This window comes from Pteropus medius, unplaced genomic scaffold (genome assembly GCF_902729225.1).
Source record: "Pteropus medius unplaced genomic scaffold, Ma_sr-lr_union100, whole genome shotgun sequence".
NCBI lineage: Eukaryota > Metazoa > Chordata > Mammalia > Chiroptera > Pteropodidae > Pteropus > Pteropus medius.
The window spans coordinates 12,976,548-13,003,336 of NW_024349803.1; the positions used below are offsets into that span (position 1 = coordinate 12,976,548).

At 39.3% G+C, this 26,789-nt stretch overlaps 1 protein-coding gene across 2 annotated transcripts; it reads left to right on the plus strand.

The window, feature by feature from the left end:
• The first annotated feature begins 7 nt into the window (after positions 1 to 7).
• On the plus strand, positions 8 to 23,532 carry LOC120582156 (uncharacterized). 2 transcript variants are annotated; one of them, XM_039837338.1, is made up of 6 exons: positions 8 to 270; positions 6,861 to 6,953; positions 14,671 to 14,806; positions 20,362 to 20,468; positions 22,195 to 22,307; positions 22,761 to 23,532. In XM_039837338.1, the coding sequence occupies exons 1-6, from the start codon at positions 96 to 98 to the stop codon at positions 22,770 to 22,772; spliced, it is 636 nt and encodes a 211-aa protein (XP_039693272.1). In that variant the 5' UTR covers positions 8 to 95; the 3' UTR covers positions 22,773 to 23,532. The 2 variants fall into 2 exon arrangements, with proteins under 2 accessions (XP_039693272.1, XP_039693271.1); XM_039837337.1 differs by lacking the exons at positions 22,195 to 22,307; positions 22,761 to 23,532 and having other exon boundaries at positions 20,362 to 21,155.
• Positions 23,533 to 26,789: the final 3,257 nt, after the last annotated feature.

A 26,789-nucleotide genomic window follows, 5' to 3' on the forward strand; every position in this document is an offset into this window, starting at 1 on the left:
TATTTATTATTTTATAACTAGGTCTACTATCATTATTTTATTTTATGACGTAAAGACCTCAAACCCAAATCTGAGGAAGCGATATATGACATCAAATGAACGGTATCTTTGGCCCCTTCCCCAGCAAGCTGCACCTTGATGGCAATTACTTGCAGTGTTCCGGAGCTCTGGCCCTCCTCAGACCTTTAGCAGAGTATGTGGAGACGCAGAGGAAAGACCAGCTGGCCACAACCTCACCGGACTCCAGGATGCCCCCTCAGCCTCTCCAAGGTAAGCGCTGGGGAACTTGGCCCTAAACAGCGTTGGGGCCACCTAAAAGAAGGAAACTTTGCTTTGTGGTTGAAAATAACCTTCCCAGTGGTCAATGGAGATTTTTCTTCTGGAATATGTGTGGGAGCAGAGTAATGGACCCCCAAAGATGTTTTTGTCTTAATCTTTAGAACCTGTAATTCTGTTAACTCCAAGGCAAAAGGGACTTTGAAGATATGATTAAATTATGGATCTTGCAATGGAGGGGTTCTCCTGGGTTATCTGGGTGGGTCCAGTGTAATAAGAGTCTTTATCCAGTGTAATAAGAATCTTTATAAGAAGGAGGCAGAAAGGTCAAAGTCAGAGAGAAGGAGACATGACAATGGAAAAAGAGATTGAAGTGATGTGAGGAAGGGGCTGTGAGCCAGGAATGTAGTAGGTGCCCTCCAGCTTCTGGAAATGTAAGCAAATGAACTCTTCCTCAGAGCCTCCAGAAGGAATGCAGCTCTGCCCATGCCTTGACTTTTGCCTCTGTGATCTATTTCGGACCTCTGACCTTTAGAACTGTAAGATAATAAACTTGTATTGTTTTAAACCACTAAGTGTGTGGCCATTTGTTACAGCAGCAATTGCAAACTGGTACAGCATAGTAATTAGAACTCTTTCAGTTAAAAGTGAAAGCAACCCAAACAAAATTAAAGATCAATAGGGTTTTATTGGCTCACATAATTGGGATGTCTCCAGGTGGAGCTGTCTTCCAAAATGGCTGATTTTAGGGGCTCAAACCACGTCATCAGGAGAACCTGAGTTTGCTGCTCTTGACTCTGCTTCTCTTCCGAGGGTTGGCCTGCTCTCCCAGTGCAAATAGACTTCCTACGAGCCAGAAACAACAGTTGATGTATCTGCTGGCAGTCCCAGGGCTATATCATCATGCTTGTAATCAACTAGAAAGTGTGAGCCTTTTTCTTCCAGTGACTATGGGTCAAATTCCATAGGAAGGCTCTAACTGGCCCTTTTTGGGTCACATACCTACATCTTGGACCAATCCCTATAGCCTAGGTCATGGTAAATTATGATTGGTCAGGACTGATTACACAGCTTATGGGAGTGGGGTGGAGCACTGTGCTGGGCAGTCCTACCAGAATCACAAGATCTGCAGTGAGGAAGTGGCAATGAGTGCAAAGAGCTTATACCTATAACAGTTTTGTAAATATAATTGTTATCCCCCATTTAGGAACTTTCATGGAATCAGAATTATATAGATCATTTGTTGAATTTGATAAATTCACTTAATCCAATAAAATATAAAAGGAAGCTGGAAAACAACATTTGCTATAAAATATTACTGTCCCTCTGCTATTTTACCAACGTTCTAGTAAAAAAAACCCACGGCCCTATTTATGAAGTCCTGAATTGTAACTTTAGGATCCAAATAACTAAGTGAATCTGTGATTTTTAAAGAAATTGTCAGAAATATGAAAGCGCAATTTCAAGAGTTAGTTGTGTGGCAGGCGTGGGCAGGTGTAAGAGGTGTGAGATTAAAAAGGTAAAGAAGTGACAAGGATGTGGGGAAGAAACATGAAGATCTCTTACTCTGGTTATTCCAAGTGGTTTCTGCTGAAAGGGGAATTAAGGCCTAATCTTAAGTCAAAAACCCAAGGTCAGAGCTGACCACAGAGAGAGACTGCCCTGTCATTCTTCACAGCACCCTTGGACAGGGTGCAAGCTGCTTCAGCTGGGCCATGCCCAGTGGTCAACGGTCAACCTACAGAACCTCTTTTAAGTTCCTCTCCTTACTCAAGATCTCAGCAACGACAACAAAACCCACAAGTACATTCCTAGGTTCTTCTCTTCCTCTGAGGCTAACTATGACTGTATCTAACATTGACATTCACTTGAACCCTGATTTTTATCCAGTTCAACTGGTGCATTTTAGGTATCCTGCATTCTTTTGGGTAACTGTATTAGTCTGCTCAGGCTACCATAACAAAATACCACAGGCTCGGTGGCTTAAGCAACATAGACAAACTAATTTGTCTATAAAACCAGCTCTGAAGGTGAAGGCGCTTTTACTCTGTACTGGTGTGTATGTTACTGCTATGGACTGAAAGTTTGTGTCCCCTCAATATTCATGTGTTGAATCCCCAGTGTGATGTATTTGGAGATGGAGACTGTGGGAAAGGGAGAAACTTTCCTCAACCCTCAAGGTTCTTTTGATTGGTCTAATAATCGAATAGACATGAGACAGATTAGCAAGAGAAAATAACCAAATTTAATTACATAGATATGTATGGGAACCCCACATACGTGAGAGAGTCAGAGACCGCACATGCGTGAGAGGTTCAAAGACGGAAAAGGAAAATGAGGTATATATGACGTTCTGAGCTAAGGATCACCTTGAGCTTCAGAAATGAAGAAGAACATTGTGAGATATAAGAAGAGCAGATGTTCTGTAATTAGTAGTTTGCTCTGCTCTATAGAAAGGTCAAACAAAGGTTATCTCTGATAATTTGTTATCTGGGGCAAGGCCCCTAATTCAAATTCTTCTAGGTAATTAAGGTGGGGCAGAAGTTCCTCTTGAGCCCACAGAGCCCTGATTGCCTTTAGCTTAAAACAATTCACATACCACAGAGTTGCATCTCGGGGTTACTTGTTCTGAACCCCTATAGTCCTCTCAGAAAGTAAGGTTTAAATGAGCCCATACAAGTGGGGCCCTGATACAATAGAATTAGTGTCCTTATTAGAGAGCCACCCAAGATCTCTCTCTCTCTCTCTCTCTGCTCATGCATGCACACCTAGGAAAGGCCACACGAGGTCACAGCAAGAGGGGCCATCTTCAAGTCAGGAAGAGAGCTCTTATCAAGAGCGGAATCAGCTAGCACTTTGATCTGGGACTCTGGCCTCTAGAACTGTGGAAAAATAAAATTTTGTTGTTTAAGCCACCGAGCCTGTGGTATTTTGTTATGGTAGCCTGAGCAGACTAATACAGTTACCCAAAAGAATGCAGGATACCTAAAATGCACCAGTTGAACTGGATAAAAATCAGGGTTCAAGTGAATGTCAATGTTAGATACAGTCAGAGGAAGAGAAGAACTTAGGAATGTACTTGTGGGTTTTGTTGTCGTTGCTGAGATCTTGAGTAAGGAGAGGGACTTAAAAGAGGTTCTTCACCTTCAGAGCTGGATTGATAGACAAATGAGCTGAGGCAAATTAGTTTTCCCATTTTCATTTCACTTCTTTGCCAATAGAACTAGCCATAAGTGAAAAAGAAAGAGGCATATGAGGCAAGAAACAAGATTATAGTATATTACCAGCCCCCTTCTGGTCACAGTGGGTATGGCACCCAAGCCCTGCCAGCTGGACTTTGCTATTTGTTATTTTTGAACCAAGGGACCTGGCACCTCACCCACAATAACCTGTGCTTTAGTTCATCCTGCCAGGCCCCTGGAGCTGCCCTGATCTCTGTCCCTTACAACCCTTGTCTTGAAACGAAGGTGTTTGAAACAAAGACTGTTGTGTACCCCCAAAATTCATATGTTGAAGTACCAATCCCTAAGATGATGGTATTAGGAGGTGGGGCCTTTGAGAGATGATTAGGTCACACAGGCAGAGCCCTCCTGAATGGGATTAATGCCCTTATAAAAGAGACCCCAGATAGCTCCCTCGCTCCTTCTGCCTTGTGAAGTTATAGCAAGAAGATAGCCATCTATGAACCAGGAAGCGGATTCTCCAGAAACTGAATCTGTAGATGGCTGGATCTTGGACTTCCTTTCAGAACTGTGAGGAATAAATGTTTGTTGTTTCTAAGCTACCCAGCCTGAGGGATTTTGTTATAGCACCCCAAATGCACTATGATGCAGAGTACACCAAAACTTCCAGTGGGTGTGTTTGAGAGGGCATGAATGATTTTAAAGAACTTTCCAGATTCTCAGCTTCCATAAAGACCTCAATACCTGTGGTTAATATCCTTGGTCATAGTCATCGTTTTTCTTTGCCAAAGAAAGGCACACTTCTCTCCCATCTAGTATCTGAACAGAGTGTATTCCCTAGGTTGTAAAAACAGAGACAATTCAAAATATTAATGGAAGTGTTAAGTGTCATTACTCAGCAACAAAGCATTATTTACACATTAGGGGCTTCTAATTTTTGCTTTTAACATAATTGAAGGATGACATAATCAAGTTATCTACTGACAGGCCATTAAACATTTTTTTTTTTTGATCCACTGCTGTGATTTTTAGCCTGTAACTCAGGAGTTCATAGACTTGAAGAATATTACTGTGATAAAACTTCTAGGATTGCCCAATTAAATCTGAATAGTAGATTTAAAAAAAAAAAAAACAAATAATTTATTATAAGAATTATGTTCCATGCCAAGCTTGTGATATAATAACTAAAATGATTATTCTTTGTTTATCTGACATTTAAATCTAATGGAGTGGTCTGTATTTGGGGGGCAAAGGAGGTTACATCTGACAACCCTATTCCATTCCCATTGGTATGAACAAGATTTCTCAGCATTAACTATCACAATGAAAAATACAAATAGCATCAATGCTGAAGTCTGCCTCAGTTTAGCAGTAATGTTCTTTAATGAATACATGACTTAATTATAAAAACAAATAAATAAAACAGTACTATCCATCCCACTGAGAGAGGCATTCGATAAAATTTTATTTTTGCATTTAATTAGGATTCATCAAAATGTATAAAATACATATGTTGTATTAATCAATTGTATACTTCTAAAAGTTGATTAATAACTGCAGAAGATATTTTTAATACCCTAGAGCCTGTGATCCCAAGAAACTTAAAATTTAAATATTTGTAATTGTAGCATTTTTATTACAGAGAAGTATTATAGGAATAACTATAAAGACTTTCAAACATAAAATTCTACAGAGTAAATAGAATAGCAATACAAGAAAAAGCCCAAAAAGAAATGGGAACAATGTAAAATTTTCAATCCCTAAAGAAGAATGTGCTCATGTTTTAGGGTGTTTGAGATTTTTAAATTTTTAATGGAAGATGGTGAGTATCAAATTTCTTGGAATTTAGATTCTATTTGATATGTTTAAGAGAAGGATATAACAGATTTTATTTTTATACATCAATATTAGCCGTATGCTAGAAATTTCATCCTTTGAAATTTTAAAATTCAAATTTAGATACCAACCTCAAAATGTACAAGATAGTACATAGCTCAGTATTCCTCTAGGATGTTATAAGAGCGAAAGCGTTTTGAGGCCAACTGCTCTGTAAGGCTCAAATGTTTGGTTTCCTCTCCTGCTCTCCTGAATGAGTCCCAGGCTTCCAGCGATTTCTCCTTCCTGCCAGAGTCGATTTCTCTTGCTAACAAAGAGGACGAATACCTCCCAATCCAATGACCGGTTTGTTTTCTAAATGATTATAATGCGTAAAATGTAATCTTAGTAATAACACTCTTTCCTTGCTTCCTTCATCAAATGTGTGTGTATGTGTGTGCACTTGTGTCTCTCCTAATAGATACCAAGTATTGTTAGCACATAAAACAAAGATCACTGTCCCTAAGCCGGGAGGTGGAAATGCAGTGTGCTCGTGCACATGTGTGCATGGGTGTTTGCATGCATGTGTGTATGTGTAAGGGTGGGGGATGTTACACAATTTTTAAAAGGCATAACAAGTATATACATGCTATAGCTTGTTAGAAGGTGATGGTTGCTATGGAAAAAGAAAAAGTAAAGCAAGATAGGCGAATTTGGGAGTCTGGGGAAAGAAGATGGGATGGGGTGTGATTTCAAATAGGTGGTTGAGTGTAGGCTCCTTGAAAAGGTAGCATTTGTGTACAGACACAGGAGGTGAGGGAGTGAGCCTGCAGATAAGTGGGAGAGTATTCCAGACAGAGGGGACAGCCTGCACCAAGGCCCCAGGGAGCAGCAAGAAGCAAGCAGGGTGGGAACAGGGACCAAGGGATCAAGGGCCTTGTTCGCTAGGAAGGAGTAGAGGAATTGGGACTTAGTTAGGACTGAGGTTTGAGAAGGACTCCTTAATCTGTGTGGCAAACTGACTGGGTGGAGTGGGGGCAGGGAGGCCTGTTGGGAGGCTATTCTCATCCAGGCGAGGTGCCTATCCAGGTGAGAATAGGGTAATAGAAGAGGAGGTCGGGTCCTACATCTATATCATTTCCTGATGAATGAGATGCGGGTTACAAAAGAAAATAAAAGGACGCTCCAGGATGACTCCACAGTGATAATATGCTAAGACATTTTTAAAAACATGCCCAAAATGTATTCCTCTCTGCTATGTTCTCACTAATCCCAGATATTTGGAGCCACTTTTATAGAGGGCAGCTGTGTATGTAAAGAAGAATTTGCACAAGGTCTTACAGGACAATTCTTGGGGCCCTACTTGGTCGCTTATTCTCAAGTCTTTGAGGAGAAAAACATAAAACAGTACTGAACTGATGTGAATGTGATTTTGACAATGTTTGTGAAAAATATCTCTGTCCGAAGTGCACATAAAAAGAAATAGCCAATATCAAAAGAAGATCAGAGCCAATAGCAAAGTGTATCAAAAACCCGATTATAGAGCTTTGAACTGACTTTTTGTTTTTAATCTTTTTTTTCTTATAGCCAGACAGAGAGGAAGTTCAACTTTGAACCAGATGACAAAGCCATCTAGAGCTGTAACAGTGAAAACTACTTCAAGAAAGAAGAGGAAAAAAGGTATTTTTATTGTTGTCGTTTCAACTACTCCTCCCACTTCCTTCATTGTATAAATCACTTCCTCCTTTCATGGGCTGTGTGTCTCCACCACTAAAGTAATTGCCTCAAACAGGAAAATTCAAGCGGAAAAAAAAAACTCAGTGGCTTACGACTTCACATACACCCAAGACAGAACAGCTTAGCCATATCCACCAGAGAAATTAGTCTTTGGCGTGTTCAACAGGCTAAGAAACAAGTATGGGATCTAGACTGGTTTGGAAATAGGTCTGCAATAAGTAGCCAGCAGAACATGAAAAATTCAGCTTGGAGACTTCTCTCCTAGGCACATTACTTAGAATCAGAAACTGAGTCCGTGAGAGGGAATTTTAAGAAATCACCAGCTCCATACAACCTCTAAGCAGGATTAAACTAAATAAGAAGCTATCCAGGCATTACAGGTTCGCAGCTAAGTGTTAGGGAACCAGGGTTCTAGTCCCAGCACGTGCCCTGATGCCTGCGTCTCAACATTTTATTCTGCAAATCAAGGGATTTGTGCTCACAGCTTCCTAAATTCCACTCTAGCTTTAACATTGCGAAGTTATGAAGAGGCAGCACAAGATGATCACTGGGTGTGTCATGAGCATAGTTTTTGGAAACTCTTTGTGGAAGTTAACCTAAATTTGTGTTGTTTTGTTTTTCGCTCTTTTTTTTTTTCTATACAGTTAGTGTGTGGAAGGTGACAGGCCCTTGTAATGAAGCTCTTCACCCTTTGACTTTCTCTTCCTCAAGTTTAATCTGTTCTTGTATGGTATTTTTCTTGTCCTTGAATTATCTTTATATTCCCTCTGTAAAATCCCACCAAAAGAGAAAAATACAAATTCTTATGATCCAAAGAGCCAAATGAAAATGTAAAGTGAGAAAATTTATCGGCCCCTTTCTCTGTTGTCTGATGTAAATATCGTCTTTCCACTGGAGAGTGCTAGTAGATTTTCGAAAATCTACTAAAAAGGAAAAAGAAGAAGGAGAAGGAGAAGGAAGGGGAGGGGAATAGGAAGGGGAAGGGAAATGATAAAGGGAGAGGGAGAAGGAAAAGAAGAACCATGCTAGGTTATCATTTGTTTTAGACAGTTACACTTTGGGAATATTTTCAATTAAAAATCCTTTCAGAGGAATTGGCTGGAGTTCTTGTAGGGATGAGGATGAATGGTGTCTCCAAGACAGGTGACCCTACAGGGGACAGTCCTTACAGTGGGCCATATGACATCTGAGGGGAGAAGGACTGCAGGGTCACTAATTCTAAATCTGCATCTAGACTTAACAGGTAACAAGGACAGAGACTGAGTGTCTGCATCATGCTATGCAGTCAACTTGTCATTTGGTTTTAGAAAAACCAAAAGACCAAAATCTATCTGGGAACTTCAAGGCTTCTCAAGGTTGGAGAGAGGCTTTGACTACTCGATTTGTTGAGTCTTCCTGATTTAAAAAAAAAAAAGTTAAATTACTTCATGGCAAAGAAGTTTTTCAAAAATTGCATCATATTGAAATCTTTACACTTCCAAGTAAACTCTTCTAACATGTAAAAACACAGAAAATGCTTGTATAACCTCATTAGTCGGTGGCACTGGAGTTTGAATATGAGGCCCTTCATGACTATGACTTCTCTGTGTGCCACCCCACACCCAAGCCCCCATACCCCACCCCTATGAAGGCCCTGGAGATGTTAAACCCTCATAGAAGGTAGATAGTTTGAAGGAAAAGTCAAAAAGAGCAATACGGTTATTCAGTCTTCAGCTTTTAAATAATAGCTATATTGAGGCCCGGGCCACAATAATTCCTTTTAGCTATGAGAACCTGGCACAAAAGTACCAGACTTGTTTCTTTTGACCTTTGTGAGCTGTATATACTCTCCCACCAGACCTCCGGGGGGAGTCCAAGATCTTACAGTTTCCTAGGGAAGAGGTTAGAGGGCTTGAAGAACTGTGGGCTGCCTGTGGTCAGGGAACACAGATGAAATAAGATGTCCTCAGGGCCCTTTTAGGCTGGTATGTGACGTATGTAGTGAGAAATATCCCTGGTTCCTGCCCCAAGGAGCTTACTTTCTGGTCACTATAGCTGTCTCAAGAGGAAATGGTTATCAAATGCCAGCTCTGTGGGGGACATGAGGTATGCTCCTGCCTTTTAGGAGTATATTAATTCCCTAGGGCAGCCATAATGAAGTACCACAGACTGAGTGGCTTAAACAACAGAAATATACTGTCTTGTGGTTCTGGAGCCTGGAAGTCACGATCAAAATGTTGGCAGGGTTGGTTCTTTCAGGAGGCTGTGTAAGAGAATCTGTTCCATGCCTCTCTCAGATGAATTTTGGGAGGAGACAAAATTCAACTTATAATAAGGGACCTAGAATGTAGTTTAGAAATAGGATACACACTTCAGAAACAAATACCTACACAAGCAGCATCTGCCAGGAGCCAAACTGGGCTCAGGGAAGGGCGTTCTCCTCAGATATGGAATTGGGGAGAAAGCTTTGTGAATGGGGAGAAGGTTTTCCTTTTCTACTTATGTGGAAAAGAAGAAAGGACTTTCCTGAGGAAGGATTTAAGTGAGGAAGAAAGGCCTTAACGACACAAGCCACAAGCCCACAAGTTTAGTTGGAACAAGAAAATATGGGAGGGTGGACCTGCCAAGAGGGTGGGGTCACATTAAGGAGTCATATACCAGGCTCAGTGTTAGGACTTAATCCAGCAGACAGTGGGAGGGAGCCATTAAAGTCAGTCGCCCAAGGAGTCCTGTGCCTCTAATCAATAGAAACAACTTTGAATCAGACATCTATTTACCTGATAGCTTCTTATCAGAGCAGACCATTTTTATGCGTTCCAGAGTTCACGAAGCAAATTTAAAAACGGCTTCCCACATTGGATCATTACTTTCAAAGTCATTAGCTGTTTGGTTAGGAGTGAGTCTGGTCTTGGTGAAGAGTTCTACTTGTTTCAAAATAAAGAGTCGGATTGAGCTGATATACATCAGCCTCCTGTGCAAGTAGTCCAGATGGTTTCCATTTGGTCCCAATTGGAAACAGACAAACTTTTTATGCTTGCCCCTTTGTGGACAGGAGGCTTTTGGCCTGCTGCTTGGAAAGTTGAACTCACAATACTGTACGAGTCAAAACCCCCATTCAGAAACCTGACACCCTTTATTATTCCTCTCCAAATGCATAATCACGAGAACCTGACAACTTTACACTTAGCAGCCATTTATACGTTATTACAAGAGGCAAAGGATCTCATTTTGTTGCTTACAGAAGTTAGATATCTGTTTGTCCAAAGCAGTCCTGCCTCAAAGCACCAGTGAACATGAAGAATCATTTTATCAGTGGTTCTCATACTTGAGCGGCATCAGAGGTATATGGAGGGCCTGCAGAACACAGATTGCAGGGCCCACCCTTCCCAAGGTTCTGAATCAGTAGATCTGAGGTAAGGCTGAAGAATTTACATTTTTATCAAGTTCCTAAGTGATGCTGATGCTGTTTGTCCGGAGTCTAACTTTGAAAACCACTTCTTTAGACTTAAAAGAAAATCAGATCTCCTACTCTTGATTTATTTGGTTCAGTGAAGAAAAATGGAGGGCAAAGTGAGACTCCTAGATACCTCATCTCTGCCATGGAAACCACAGAACAAACAGGACCCAGTCAGGCTCACCTCTGAGCCTCATGGCTAGTACCAAGGCTCTACAGGAACTGGAGCCCCTGGGCCTGGAGAGTGATCAAAACTCAAGTGAGTGACATCTGGCTTGGCCTATGCCTAGTCACAAGCCCATCAAGTCTATAAAGAGCCAGAAATGGCTAAACACTGGAAGCCTCTGAAAAGTCATTGGAATAGTCATCTGCAGATAAGTTATCTTCTCTGAGCCCCTTTTTGAGCCCTCTTCAGCCAGTCCTGTGATATTACCTCAAGACCACCAAAATTCCTAAAAGACTCAGGGGTATCCTGTCACCTAAGCCTGCTCTGCTTCACAGCCCAAGCCCCCACACCATAGCTTCCAGGGAGGTCTTCGTCTCAAAGATTTAGGACTGGGAGGGCCAGAACATGACTTAGACATGTACAGGAGCAAAATCCAACCATAAAATGGTCGGTTTACAAGCTTGGGATTGATCATTTACTACAGTACTAATGCTGCCCGAGTGGCAAATGCAGATGTCCTAACTAAGGCAATATTGCTTATATCATAGCCACAGTCCATAGGAATGCTAGCAACATTAAGGAATGCAAAGGTTGAGTTCAAAGTCAAGATGTAATCTTCAGAACAGCTTTATTAGTTCCAAATCAGGAAGTTAGTGGTTATAATCCTGAAACTATTTCACTTGGGATTTTATCCTAGGGTGATAGCTAAATAATGGAGCAGGTTCCATTGTGGGTAGGTTCCAAGGTCTGAGGTGTGAATCATCTGACACTAATTAACACTTTGCTTCCTTAAGATCTGCAATCAAGCAAACAGAATTTATGTTCTGGTTTACAAAGCTCTGATAATTACACAGAAACTCTCATATGCTTCTTGTTGTTGGAAAAAAGCTATTATTGAGAAGTTTTTTAAAAATCAACCGCAAGAAGAAGGTCCTACCAGGACCTGGAATCCACAGAGAAACATTCGAGTAGTGGTTAAGTAAAATAATTTGATGCCCACCGGAATGAGTGATGCTCACCTATTCTAATGTTTCCGGAAATGTTCAGAGAGTCAGGGAGAAGATGAGGTACCTTCTCTGGGGAACTTCTGGTTCCATGAAAATTTACCTTTCTTTGAGATCCAGTTCACATAGGGAAAAAAGGGCTCTCTCTGGAAGGAATGAGAAAGGTTCATTAACTGGTAAAGAGAGGATATTCTAGGCAAAATGAACACATGAGAAAGGGTTCGAGGGGTGAAAGCGCCTGGAGCGTTCAACATACGGGAAGCAAGATGTCCACCACAGAGTGGTCATGAGGTGAATAACCAGAGATATCAATGAAAAGGCCAGTGGATCCACAGGGCCAAAGCCACGAATGCTTTTGATGAGTTTGACTTTCTCCTGTGTGCAAAGGGGGAGCCGCAATGCTTTTAAAGCAAAAGAATTGGAGTTTTGAAAAGGACCTCGGGCAGTTTTGCAGAAAATATTTTAGAGAGGGGGACATCTGGACAGTTGGAGATGAGTTTGGACGCCTTTACAACAGTTCAGGCAAGAGAGGATAAAATGCAGAACTGAGGCTACACTGATAGAAAGGCAGAGTCTACATATATTTAGAAGGGAGAATTGACAGCACCTAGTAGTTGGTTCAATGAGGGTAGTAAGAAAGATTCTGAAGTCAGGGACAATTGGGGGATCTTGGGAGGAAGCACGAGGTTGAGTGAGTCCATACTGGATTTGTGGAGTGGCTTCCAGTGAAAAATGTGCAGTTGTCAGTAAAGTGTATCTGATCCTCAGGGAACCAGTGGCGAAAGGTGAGATGCCTTACACATGGAGGCTCTCCACCAGTGTTTCAGTGACTTACGGAATACAGAAATGAAGCTAGGCCGTAATATTTACTGTGTACTGAAGTGCCTCTACAGCTGTCATTTTACCATGCTTCCCAGTCGATCTTCATAATGCATCTAGGAGATGAATATTATGATCTCGATGTTAGCAATAAAGAAATTTAGGTTCAGAGATGTTAGGTGACTTTCTGGGGAGTCACACAGCATTTTTCAGAGAGAGGTTTTAAACCTGGAGATTCTGCTCATTTTACTACACCACCCTGCCTCTTAGGCACAACTGGCATTGTTATGCCACCGCTAAGTTCTGTGAGACAGAGGGAGATAAATAAAAATTGTCATTGTTGGTAAGCTCGTTTTTGTTCTAAAGTAAAGAAATGTAAGATTAGGTAAAAATTGGTTTAGGTGAATACAGCTGGGGTGGATCAAGTATTACCAGGGGCTGAGCATGGACTCGCCCTTACTCAGAGGAATTTGTTTTCCATCCAGAGAAAATAATTTGGTTCTGCTTGAACTTTGGTTAAAGGCCCGGAAAAGGAAATCCCTGTACTAAGCAGCATCAGCCTTCCTACCCTCTCAGGGCACCGTGACTCACTAGAGGTTGACATTCTGGAGAGTGGTTTGGACTAGCATTTTCCAAACTAGTTATTTTTCATGGGCAAAGACAACATTGTTGCCTCCCTTACGACCAATTGGAGGGAGATTTGGATTGTTTTTCCCAGGAGGGTGCAAGTCGTACCAGGCCAATCACACGCCTGGAAGCTCCCTTCCTCTCCAATGGTACATGATAGTGCCATGCTGGCTGAGTTAGGGGTGTAGACTGGCTGAGACCATTTCTTTCCTTGCGAAGCTGAAAGGCTTGGCTAGTTTTCATCCCTGGAGGAAAAGAAATCCTGTCGCTTTCATTCAACAATTCAACAGATTAAATTCATATTTAAAAAAAATTTTTTTATTAGCAAACTTTAAAAAAAAAAAAAACAACCAAAAAACTGGCAAACTAAAATGGCCAATGTCCAAATTTATTACCTTTCCCTGACATGCAAGTCAGTTCTCTTTCCTGGTTTGAAATTTATATTTAATTATCATCAATTCTTCTCTCTTCCTACACACTAATTAGCATTCACTTCATGTCACTTTCATAAGGGCAGGGAGTTCTGCCTCTTGTTTCCTGTTGGATTGAGTCCCAGCACCTAGAACAGTGTCTGGCACATAATTGGAAATCAAAAATATTTGTTGAATGATGGATGAAGTACAAGAGTCCTGTCTAGCCCTAGGGTTAGAGTCTCAAATCAGCATCATAGCCAAAATTAGTATATAGATAAACAAGCCTTAAAATTCCTTAAATTGCCTACATAATACAAAGTATAAATATATCATCTCTAAGTCCCATGCAGTTTCTTCCCGGCTTTGGAATAGATCATTGTTTTTCAGTTGAGCCCCAAAATGAAGTAGTTGGCTAGTGTTTAGGGAGTCATGTTGCGCACGCAAAGCATATAACTTCAAACACTTGGAGGCCCCTGGGAAGCAACCTCGCTTTGGGACTGGGGATTCAGATCTCCCATCTCACAATTACTGAGTGGATGAGCCAGCATTATACCCATGGCTGTTCCTCTTCCTCCATCCCTTCCTGTTTTTTGTCTTTGCCAAACTCCTGAACTTGAACTGGTATAAGTTAAATATGTACATGATGCCACTCCACAGTACTGACACTGAACTTTATGAAATCTGGATAGACTGATGGGGGTGAACTAGACTCCAGGACCACTGACCTCAGTCATGAAGCCTATGAAGGCAGGATGGTTCTTTCTCCTTCAAATTTATTCTTCTAGAGCTCAAAAAATGTGACAACTTTTACAGGCTCTTTTAAAGGATTGAACCCTGTTTAAGGGCTATCATCACTTCCCCAGGATCAGTAGATGACTCATTCACCTTCTACCAAAAAATTACTAGAGACATTGATTTTCCTCTTCATTCAAAGTAAAGGCAATAATCTAAATCTTCAATGAGATTTCCTTTCATTCAGAGCAATTTGGGGCTTGCTGTTGTAAAGGATAAAGGATGTACTGACTATTCTTAAAAAGAAATTCTTAAATTATATGTATTTCCTGACAATATTACAAAATGCATCTACTCACACAAGTGAAATACATAAGTACGATTTTAAAAAATAAAATCAACTTAGATGGCGATAAATGAGGGAATTACTGTCTGAAAGTAATAAAACACTCTAATTTTCTTGCAGGAATCAAGAAAAAAAATAAAGGTTTGACTGAAGCTGGTCCTTGGTTAGTGAAATTGTATTTGGCAGATAATGGCATAGATGGAAAAGGAAAAGAAGGAGAAAATGGTTTGTTGGAATTCACTCACATTTTAACATGGTGAGTAGAAAATGAAGAGGTTTTATTTGTTCATCTTTCAAAACTGAGTGCTTGGCTTAAATCATGGGGATAATAATTTAATTATAGCTTATTAACAGTACCAAGTGAGGTTTCTCAGCTCTGAGAGGGAAGCAATGACCTATCTTGGTCTTGGTACATGATCTTAAGGGAAGGCCCCGAATCAAGGAAATGGTATAGCAGACGGTTGCATGTGAGCCCACAAAGGGCTCTCAAAGACCTCACTAGAAGCCCCGTTTTAAGAAGCTGGCAACTGAGGAGAGACAGGAGGTATGACCTCCAGAGTTTTCTTCCCTAAAGTCTGAATATAATATAAAATGTAAGCAGTGTAGCCTGAGGAAGAAAGGCAGCCTACTGAAGAGTGAACACTCTTTTGAGTTGAGTTACAAAGTTGTCTCAACTTCTTTAGGCAGAAAGACAAAGCTATTCTCAAAAGCTTCTGGAAAACAGAATATTTCCTTGCCACGTTTATCTTGACGGTTTTGGACATCTCTCTGTTTAGCCATCCTGAATCCACATACCCAGTGGGCCAAGCCACATCAGCATTTGTAGCACTGTAGAAAAGCTTGCTGGGTACAGAGGGCTCCAGGCTATACCACCTTATAGGACATTGGTGCTTACAGCATTTTGGGGCAACAGAACACAGGCAAGATCTGCTTGACTGGTGACTATTATTTTAGAAGAGAAAGATTCCTTCTCTAACATACTTTACTTCCTTATTCAGAAAGGAGTATAATTGTATTAATTAATTATAATTGTATTAATTAATTATAATTGTATTAATTAATTATAATTATATTAATTATACAATTAATACAGAAAAGATTATAATTATACAATTAATACAGAAAGGATTATCATTGTATTAATTAATTATAATTGTATTAATTAATTAATGTAATAATTGTATTAATAAACTTCATTTTATTATCCTTTTAATATATCACTAGGTTTAACATATTCCTGATGTATTATACTTTTACTATATTGTTAACACTTAAGTATCTATGTTCATGAAGAATGTTGATTCACGGTTTTTTTTTTCTTGTAATGTCTTTATCTGGTATTAAGATCAGAGTAATTTTAGCCTTACAGAATGAGTTAAAAAGTATTCCCTCGTCTTCTTTATGAAAGAACTTGTGTAGAATTGGGATTATTTTATCTTTAAATATTTGGTAGAATTCACCAATGAAGATATCTGGAACAGGAGTTTTCTAAATTTATGAGAAGATTTTGAAACTAGAAATTCAATTTTTTAATAGATGGAGGGCTATTTTGGTTATGTTTTTCTTGGGTAAAGCTTTGGTAGTTTGTGTCTTTCAAGAAATTAGTTCATTTCACCTAAGTTTTCAAATTTATCAGCATAAATTTATTTATAATATTTCCTTCTAAGTGTTTTCATGACTGTGAGATTTGTAGTGATGTCTCCTTTTTCATGCTTGATATTGATAATTGATTTTCTCTCTTTTTTCCAATCAACCTATTAAGAAATTATCAATTTTATTAATCTCAATAAAATCAACTTTCAATTTTCTTTTTTTTTCAATTTTACTGATTTATCTTTTTATCTTTATTATTTTCTTTATTCTGCTTACCTTGGGTTTAATATGCTCTTTCTAGTTTATTAAGGTAGAAGCTCAAGTTCAATAACTTAAACCTTTTTATTTTTCTAATGTAAATTTTTCTATTCATACTAAGCACTCTTTTATTGTATCCTACAAATCTTGATGTGTTGTATTTTCATTGTCATTCAGTTCAAACTATTATCTAATTTCCCTTTTGATTTCTTCTTTGACCTATAGATTATCTAAAAGAGTGTTATTTAGTTTCCACATATTTGTAAATTTTTAATATATTTTTCTCTATTTTTTAAAAAATAAATCTATTATTTATTTTTTAAATAAGAGGGAGAAGTCTTTTAAACATATTCACATATTTATCATTTCCAATGTTCCTCAATCTTTTCAATATATCGAAATTTTGATCTAGTATCATTTTCCTTCTGCTTGAAGGATTTATTTATACATTTCTTATAGTCCTAATCTGCTGACAATGAATTCTCTAAGCTTTTATATGTTTAAAAAGTCTTTTTTGCCTTAATTTTTAAAGATATTTTTTCCAGATATAGAATTCTTGGTTGATAGTTAATACTTTCAAGATGTTGCTCCACTGTCTTCTGCATGCATTGTTTCTGAATAGAAATCTGCTGTCACTTTTATCTTTGCTCTTTTGGACATAATTTGTCCTTTTTCTCTGGCTGCTTTTAAGATTTCTCCTTACTACTCTAGTGACCTCACTAACTTGAACTCATAAGGATAATTTAGTGCAAATTTAACATGCATGGTATTTGGATCATTCATCTATTTTGTGCCTTTTCAGCCTCACCCTATCTCATTGATGATTGGTGATTTTCTGATGTGACTTGTGCAATGAGCAGCATGCTCACCTTGAGGACAGCTCCCCTCCCCATCTCCATCTTCGCAGATCCAACATGCACTTTCTTTTTGCACCTCTCTGTCATGCTGACAGGCTAGGGCCCTGGACGTAGAAGCACTATTTTGTAACCGCACCCCGCCCTGGCAATCCCAGTTCTGGGTTAGCTGTAGAACAAACTGGAGCATGATCAAACAGGCTCCAAGAGCACTCCAGGCAACAGATTTATGGTTTCTCACCTTTTATCATTGAGGGTCCTATGTATCCACAAAAGACGAGTTCAGTGGATGGATGGGGAAGCAAGGGACTTATCTGGAGGCCTGCTAACAAAATCAGCCCCAAAGCTTTGTTTTATTGAATATTTAGTTGGGGTGGCTTATGCACATACATTTATGTTGGGGTAAGATTTGGTGATGGAGATTATAGGGCACTAACTACTTGTTTACCCTTGGTACCACATGGGTCTAGTCTTACTTTCAGATTAGCTAGTCCAGGGACAAGGGATATCATGTCTTTGGTTTGTGATGAGGCCTTACCCAGCTCTACCCCTAAATCTGGTATCAGTGGCTTCTTTGAGCTTAAGGCAGGAGCCAAATGCTGGCTTGATTGGAGGAATCCTCCTGACTACTCTTTTCATGAACTAGGCTTTCCTCTAAGCAAGATTCATCCAGCAATGGTCTCTGGCAAGGGTTCCCAACCCCTGGGCCACGGACCAGTATCAGTCCGTGACTTGTTAGGAATGAGGCCACACAGCAGGAGGTGAGTGGTGAGCGAGCGAAGCTTCATCTGTATTTGAGGGCACACCCCAGCACTAGCATCACTGCTTCAGCTCCACCTCAGGCATTAGATTGTCATAGGAGCACTGGTCCCTGGTACCAAAAAGATTGGAAACCGCTGGTCTATGAGGCCAACAGAAAAATACAATTACTTAAGGCTGACTCTTTATCAGATTTTGCTTCCTAATCTGCCACACTAAACATAACAGCAGAACTGGCTACAGAATTTGTGGGGGCTCCGTGAAAATGTAATTTTGGGCCTTCATAGGCCCTTGTTCAAATATAATTAAGAATTTCAAGATGACGTCAGCAGAACACTAAATCAAGTGACGAGCCTTTCCGAGCATGGGGTCCTGTGCAGCTTCTGGCTCTGTGTAATAGGATACATAAATACCACTAAATACTTAAATCTTTTTATTTTCTTTTTGAAAGTGTAAGAATTGAGAATACTGGAGATTAAAACATTTTCTTGGTATATTTGAATCATACTTAGTGGTTATTTTCAAGCAGACTACCTGAGTTCACATCCCTGCTCCACAATTTACTAGCAGTGTAAATCTTAAGCAAGTTAAATAACCTCTATATCTCAGTTTCCTCGTTCGTAAAAACAGAGATAATAATAGTGTCTAATTCAAGAGATTGTTTTCAGGTTAAATGAGATCATATATGTAAGGTGCTAAATATACTGCCTAGGGCTCCAGCTAGCTCTTTTATGCAATTTAGAAAAAGAGCCCCTTTGGTCAGGTGAATTAAAAGAGGCACCACCTCTGGCCAATGAGTCAGAGGAAATTACCCCTTCCAGGTCTATGTTTCAGGGCCCAGGACTTGGCAAGCAGAGCATGGCTGGATTTCAGTCCCACTCACACCCTTGGAAGGCTCTTTTGTGCTGGGCACAAGTGCTTAAGCACGTGGGTGGCCATGATCACATCCGATGCATAGCGAATGCTCCATAAAACCATAGCTCATGCAGAGTTGCGTATTAGTGGTTAAATCCATGGCCTCTGAAATCAGACCTAGATGCAGAATTGTGGAGTTGTGAAGTTTGTCTTCGACACTCTCCCCCTTCCTTCTGCGCATGCACCCCTATTTCCTCTTTAAAGGAAGCTCATTCTCACCCACGTTCTATGAGGAATTGGACACAATCAGGCAGTTTAGAAAGCCAAAGCTGATCAAGTCCTGATTAAACAGATTGTTTTCTTGGGATCAAGACCTTTGAGAGGGAGAGTGTGGCAGCACCATTCAGCCCTGGCCTTGAATTCTGACTGCTGAATCAGTAGAAAATGTGTACAGGGAGTAAGAGAATGGCCTTGTATTCCCTGCTGACTCTAGCTGAAGTTTCATATCCCCAGCACCTGGTATGGTTCAAAATTGTTTTATTCATAGTCATGATAATTTCCTTCAGAACAGAAACCGTGTGTTAAATTCTTTTTAATACCTGGAATGTTAGGCATATAATACACATTTGGTAAGTGTGTATACGAGCATTTTTGATATTGTATTTTGCAAGATGCTTTCATAGGAACTGCTGCATTCTGTTTTCACCACAGCCATATGAAGTATCAAAATAGACCTTTTCAGGCCAATTTTACAGATGAGGAAGGTGAGACGCAAGAGGGAACATGACCTGCCCATGATCTCATGGTCGACAACAGGTAGAAGCTTACCGGGAAACCAGGCATTCGCCAGATTCCATGTCTACTCTTTAACCCTAAAGACACCAGAGATTCCAAAAGGCTAGTTGGCAGGCCAGTGCCAGGTTATAAAGGAATTTTCAATAGTCCTCAAAAAATTAGAAAAATAAAGACAGGTAGAGTGTTCATTTTTCATAAAGCCAAACTTACTTGATTTAAGAAGATATCTTTTATTTTGAGATGATTTTTATGTAAAAATATTTGTTCTTTTACAGTGTTGCTAGGAAGGTAAGAGTTCTTGTTTATTTGGCATACTAAAAGTTGCCAAACTGACCTTTTTCAATTTCCCAAAGTTTTTTGACATTTTACTGCTGTGTACAATCTCAAAGACTGGGAAGCGCTGACAATACTGTACCATATCTTTTGAATAAATAAATAAATAGAAGATCCAAGGCAACTAAAAATCCTTATCCTACCAACTAACTTAGGCTAGGCATCCAAACTAGAGATTAAATTGGAAAAAAACTGGATTTGAATGTCTCCAGTTTCAAACTGGGTCAGTGCATCATCTTTGGAAAGGGAATGAGGTAGGGTAAAGAGGACCTAAAAAAAGGGATCGTACTCCAAAATAACCAGCGTTTCTCTGAGTAACCACACTTGGAACAACACCATTTTGTTTTGTCATTTTTTTGATTAGCCTGATCAAATACTCTGCTCACTTAAGGGAAATTGACCTTGGAAACAATGTTGTGGGAGAAATGGCTGCTGCTGACATACTTGAAGCACTGAGAACCAGAAAGACAGGTAGAGTGTTCCAGTTCGTGTTCCCTTCCACTTGTCCACATCTACTCATTCCTAAATGCTTTACTACTCACACCTGCTGGGTGTCCTACAATTCAACTAGATTCCGACACTATCTACCCAGAGATAACATCAGATTTCACAGGTTAAGGGATCAGTCACACAAGACTGCCCTCTACTTCAGATGCCAATTGCAAGTCCCGGTTGTGACTGACTGGCTATGAATCAGAGGCTCTCACGACCTCCTCCTTGGGTTTGATTAACTTGCTAGAGCGGCTCGCAGGACTCAGGAAACCAGTTTACTCACTAGATTACCAGTTTATTAAAAAGGACATTAAAAGATACAAATCACCAGCCAGATGAAGAGAAACATAGGGTCGGATCCTGAGCAAAGGAACTTCTGTCCTCATGGAGTTTGCGCCTTGCATAGTGGTATGTGGAAGCATTCTGGTTCCCCAACCTGGAAGCTCTCTGAACCCCATCCTTTTCAGTTTTTATGGAGGCTTTATTACATAGGCATGATTGATTGAATCATTGGCCATTGGTGATTAGCCCCTCTTTCCTCTGCAGAATTCTGAAGGTGGGACTGAAAGTTCCAACACTCTATGCATGGTCCTTTGGCAACCAGCACCCAACTTTAGAGATTTTCCAAAAGTCACCTTATTAACATAAACTCAGTTGTGGTTGTAAAGGACTTGATATGAATAACAAGAAACTCTTTTGCCTTCATGGATCTAACGTAGTTTTCAGGAACTGAGGACAAGAGAGCAAATATTATCACAAAAGATGCTCCCATTGCTCTTATCACTCAGGAAATTCCAGGAGTTTTGGGAGCTGTGCGCCCAGAACTGTGGACTAAGACCAAATATATGTGAGAAATATATTTTGGTCATCTGAATGACAAAATATATATTTCTTATAAATCACAATATAGCGAGTCTTTATAGGAAAATCAGTGTGAACTATTGGTTTCAAGTGATACAAAACCAACTCAAACTAATTTAGCTACAAAAGGAAATTTGTTGACCCATATAACTGAAAGTCCAGGGATGGTTCTAGCTACAGGTCCAGGTGGATTCAGGATTTCAAATAACACTGCCTACCTCCATCTCCTGGAAGGTCTACTTCTGTGTTGATTCTATTCTCATACATTCTATCAGTTTAATCTCAAGAAAGAGCCTTTCTCCTGATTTCACTGGACTGTCATGAGTCGCTTGCACACCTTTTAACCAATCACTGTGCCAGGTAGAAGAAATACACTAAATGGCATGCTCTGGGTTATGTACTCTCCCATGGGAGGGCAGGGGAGTGGAACCCCCTAAAAAACTCAAGATCTATTCCAGAAGCTAAAAAGATGATGAGATGATGAATGACAAGATCAGAATTTTGCTTTCAGATAATTAATCGGGAAGTAGAGTCCAAGATGGATTTGGGGTTGGGGAAATCTGGGGTTGGGAAGACCAGAAGTCTCCGGCAATTGTCTGGGTAAAATATATGACAGTGGGAATGAAAAAGAAAGGACTAGTGTAAGAACTTATTACAGAAATAAATTCATTGTTATGATAACTCACATCAAGAAGATATAAAGAAAAAGTATTAAGTGAGAAGAAAGTTGTCAAAAAACAATAAGAATGTGGGAGAATGCCCCTCCCAGAAGCCCAAGACTCAGTCCATCAAATGGAGTTGTGAGATATCCTACCCACTTACTATTACGTCCTTCCCCTCTCAGGTAAACTTCCAGTCTTAAAAATTACAGTCACTCCTCGGATCTCCTCAGACACCTTCAGATCTATTTGGAAAAATAGCAAGAAATCTAATGTTAGCAGTAAAAAGAAGAAAAAGGTATGTTCTTGGATGTTTGTGTCCATTAGTCACACCCACCAGGGGGCGCTATATGGAGCCTGGCCACTCAGCTGGGGTAGACTCTGCCATCAGCGGCAGATTTTGCACTTAATAAAATTATGAGAATTTTGATTATATGTAACAGTTCCCTAAGTCATCAATCCATTCTGATAGATGATGATTGCACCAGGGGACAAGTAGTAAAGAAACAAGATAGTTCCCTCAAGTATTAGTGCAAACCTACTTCTCTCTTCAACTCCCCCACCCGCGGCTACCCACATCCTGGTTCCTGTTCGTGTATAGTGGGTCTGAAATAGTAAATTTACCTAAACTCTTTATGAAGCATGTGCTACCTCTTAAGGGGTAATGATTTACATATGTTTACTCTCTGTTGTATGAAGTTGAACTTTTTTTCTTTTTTAAATTTATGATTTCCTGTTCATTATTTCACAGGCTAAAAACTGAATATGGATGGCATATTTTCTTATGGATGTTATCTATTTCCATAGCCAGACATGCCTAGAAAGATATTGATTGTTCTATAATAATATTTTTTCACTGTAACCAGCCCCCTTTCAAGTTCTAAACTTTGATAAGACTGTTTTATGAAAGTTCAAAGTAGTGTTAATCCTTGTCACTTTTCTAAAACATGGTTTCACAAATAAGCCTTAGTAAAAATATGTGGGATTCTTCTCTGGAGCTTCTCTTGTGCACGTAAAATTTATAATTTGAAGAAAGTCGTGATCTTTGTCCAAAAAAGAATCTTCTTTCATAAATATATCTGTAGTTAGGAATGATAGGAATGCTGCAAAATAATAACCACTTTCTAAAAGACAACATCCCCCAAAATGGGACTCTGACCCAAGTGAGGAAACTTCTAATCACTTTACCTCCAGTGAAGATGTCAAATAACTCTATGGGAAATGGAAGAGGTGTGGTTGACCGATGTATGGATGATAAATTGGATTAGTTGAGTTTTATATGCCATGACAAAATGGAGCAGATGAAAAGCATAAACCCAATAATTATATAAATTAGAATTCTCTGTAGAAACTTACTGCTTGCCACATGTGTGATATTGGGCAACTCAGATAACCCCACTGTTTCTCCTTATGTAAGATACAGATGAGAATAGCACCTTTCTCATTTGGTGAGCATTGAATGAGGTAACGTATGTCAAGCATTCCAGGATAATACCTGTTTCATAATACATGCTCAAAAATAAATATTAGTGGCTGTTATTATTGATGTATATTGGTGTTAAAATTGAATGATTCCAGTTATCTCACTTAGAACAGCTGCACAAGAAAAATAGAAAAGAGAAATAAAAGAAGACAAGACCTGTTTATTATGAAGTTAAAAAACTATCATTTATTCTATGTATAAATGCTGGCAAGTTGGTGGCACCAAATTAACCGTGGAAGTGGGAATGGATATAGTAAATATAGTATATTATGTTCTTAGCATCTACCTAGAAAGACAAGATCCTCATATGTTAAAAGTAAACAACGATAGTGCATAAGAATTGAAATAATATAACAAATCTTCAGAATTTATATATACAATGTATGAGGACTCCTGAGAAATTGTTCCTGCTTTAAAAAAACAAAACAACAACAACAAAACCTTTTTTGAAATTTGCCACTAACATCCACTGGATGGGAGTGTAAAGTCTGTATTCTTCTTTAAAGTTATTTTGGCAATGTCAGTCAAAATGAAAAATATATAACTATTGACCCAGGCATTCTACTTTTAGAAATTTATTTTATAGATATACTCTCACACATGCACAAGGAATTATGTATAGAGGAATTATGTATAACAAACACTACAGCAGTGTTTATTATACCTTGGAAACAACTGAATGTCTCTCAAAGGATTCTGAGGGAAATAAATTTCAATAAATGTGTGTGGTGAAATACTATGCACCCATTAAAAAGAATAACGCGTATATGTAAGTGCTTATCTAGAAAAGTGTCCTAATAATACTATTAAACCAAAAAAGCTGGCTAGAGACTAGTATATGTGAAAATTTCATATTGAAAACAAATTGATGTAATATTCCAATTCTGGGTATAAATCCAAAAGACTTGAAAGCAGAATCATGAAGAGACATACGTACACTCCTGTTCATAGCAGCATTATTTACAATAATCAAACAGTGGAAGCAACCCAAATGTCCTTCAGCAGATGAATGGATAAGCAAAATGTGGCATACTCCTACAATGGAATATTATTCAGCCTTAAAAAAGGAAGGAAATTAAGACACATGCTACAACATGGGTAAACCTTGAGGACATTATGCTAAGTGAAATAAGCCAGTTGCAAAAGGACAAATACTATATGATTCCACTTGCACAGCTACCTAAAATAGTCAAACTTAGAAACGGAAAGTAGAATGGTGGTTGCCAAGTGGAGAAGGGGTAAATGGGAAGTTGTTTAATGGGTATAGAGTTTCAGTTTTGGAAGATGAAAAAGTGCGTAGATTTGTTGCCTAACAATGTGAATGTACTTAATACTACTAAACCATATATTTTAAAATGGTTAGGATGGTAAAACTTTGTTATGTGTATTTTACCAGAATTAAAAATTTAAAAAATGAGTTGATGTAGTGTGTGTCTGTTTATAAATATATAGGTATTTCTGGAGAGTCTATTAAGAGTACTTGCTTTTTTTCATCACATATTCATTTAACTATTTTAATATTTTTATCATTTATGAGTCATCAATTGAAACTTAAAATTGTTGGATAAACATCTTTTTTGGGTTGCTATGTGACCCAGCCAAAATAGTAGAAGAAACACAATTTTGTTATAATTTCCTGGGAAGACATGAATAAATGGTGCCAATGAGAGGTCAGTGAGTACACAAAGATGAGTAAGTTTTTCCTAAGTGCAGAGGGCAATCCAGCCAGAGCAGGTAGGGGAAATTCCGTCCCATTTTGGAGATGTTAAAATGTGAGGGGAGAAAAAAAGTCCAGAGTATTGTTTACATGACTGAGCAGACCAATTTGACAAGAGTCTCAGGGAGGAGTGCTTGGAGATAACACTAACAAAGTACATTGGGGCCACATTGTGGCAGCATTTAAATGACCAACTGGGACATTTAGATTTTGTTCTGATGATAATTCAGAGCCATGGAGCAGGAGAGTGCCAGGTGGAAAAGGGGATATAGGAAAATTAAACAGCACATGAGACTGAATGCCAGTTAGACTGAAGAGGAGAGACAGGAAGGAAGTCAGGACACAATAATCCAGGGGCTGGGTGCTGAGGTTCAGACTTGGCATGAGCATGTATCATTCCCTGTCTTTAACCAGCTTCTATCTTTCATCCTTTCATCTGAGTTTCTCTCCGTTTCTCTTTCAAACTGTTTAATTTCTACCAACTGGGTGCATTTTATCCTCATCTGGTTCCAGCCTTTTTTTTTTTTTTTATCAGCTGTCTTGCATTTATAGCCATCTCTAGTCGAACGTGTGGTCACTTAATATGAACAGAACACGCATTGTGTATGGTTCATCTGGGTTTGTTTATAGGTATTTTTGTCTGGCTCATAAAATTAATGTGGTCAAACTCATGACTGCCGCCACTACCACTGCTCTGCTCCAGCTGACAGCTTGTAGAGGGTTGCTTTCTTCACTCATTTCCTGACCTCCAGGGCCTCCCATCTCCCTCCATTTCAAACTTCACCTCTTCTATGAGGCTTTCTCTCACTGCATCAGTCCTCAGAACATCTCTGTCCCTCACAGCACTTAACAGGCCACTCAAAAAACAGCATGTATTAGCGCCTAGTCAAATGTGACCCTATCTCTATATTTATATTTTTAGGTATTTATGGTCCTTGTCTCCTCTGTCAAATTCCTCGAGCTTGGTTAGCCCCTACTCAGGCACAAAGCTTGACACCTGGAGATGAGGGAATGATGGAAGGCCCAGTAAGAGCTGGGTGGCTTTGAATCCCAAACCTGACACCGCAGGTGTCCACCACTAGGTGGTGGTGCAAATCAGGCATCTCCTCAGGCTCTCTGTGCCTTAGCTTTCTCATCTTTTAAATGGAGACGTTATCTGTTTTGCTTGGGAAAACATAATTATATGACTCTGGGCAAGCAAGAGACCCTGGCTTCAAAACTGTCACCATTACGCAGTGGCAGTGCGCTCTTTAAGTTACTTTTATATGTAGGAGGACCTCATTCCTCCTACATATAAAAGCTTTAATTAGATCAGAGGTTCTCAGATAGTAGTCCCGGGGGTTCCTGGGATCCGTTCCGAGGTCAAAACTAGTTGCATAACAATATTCAGAGCTATTTCTCTCTTTTCATTCTCTCTGAGTGGTGTTTCCAGAAGCTACATTATGTGATGTCATCGCTCTAATAATAACTTGTAGGGTTTATTAGTTATTTCAAAAATTTTCTTGTTTTAATTTCTTTAAAAGCAAGTATATATCCTCCACAAACAAAAGCTCTTTAAAGTCTTAATAATTTGTAACTGT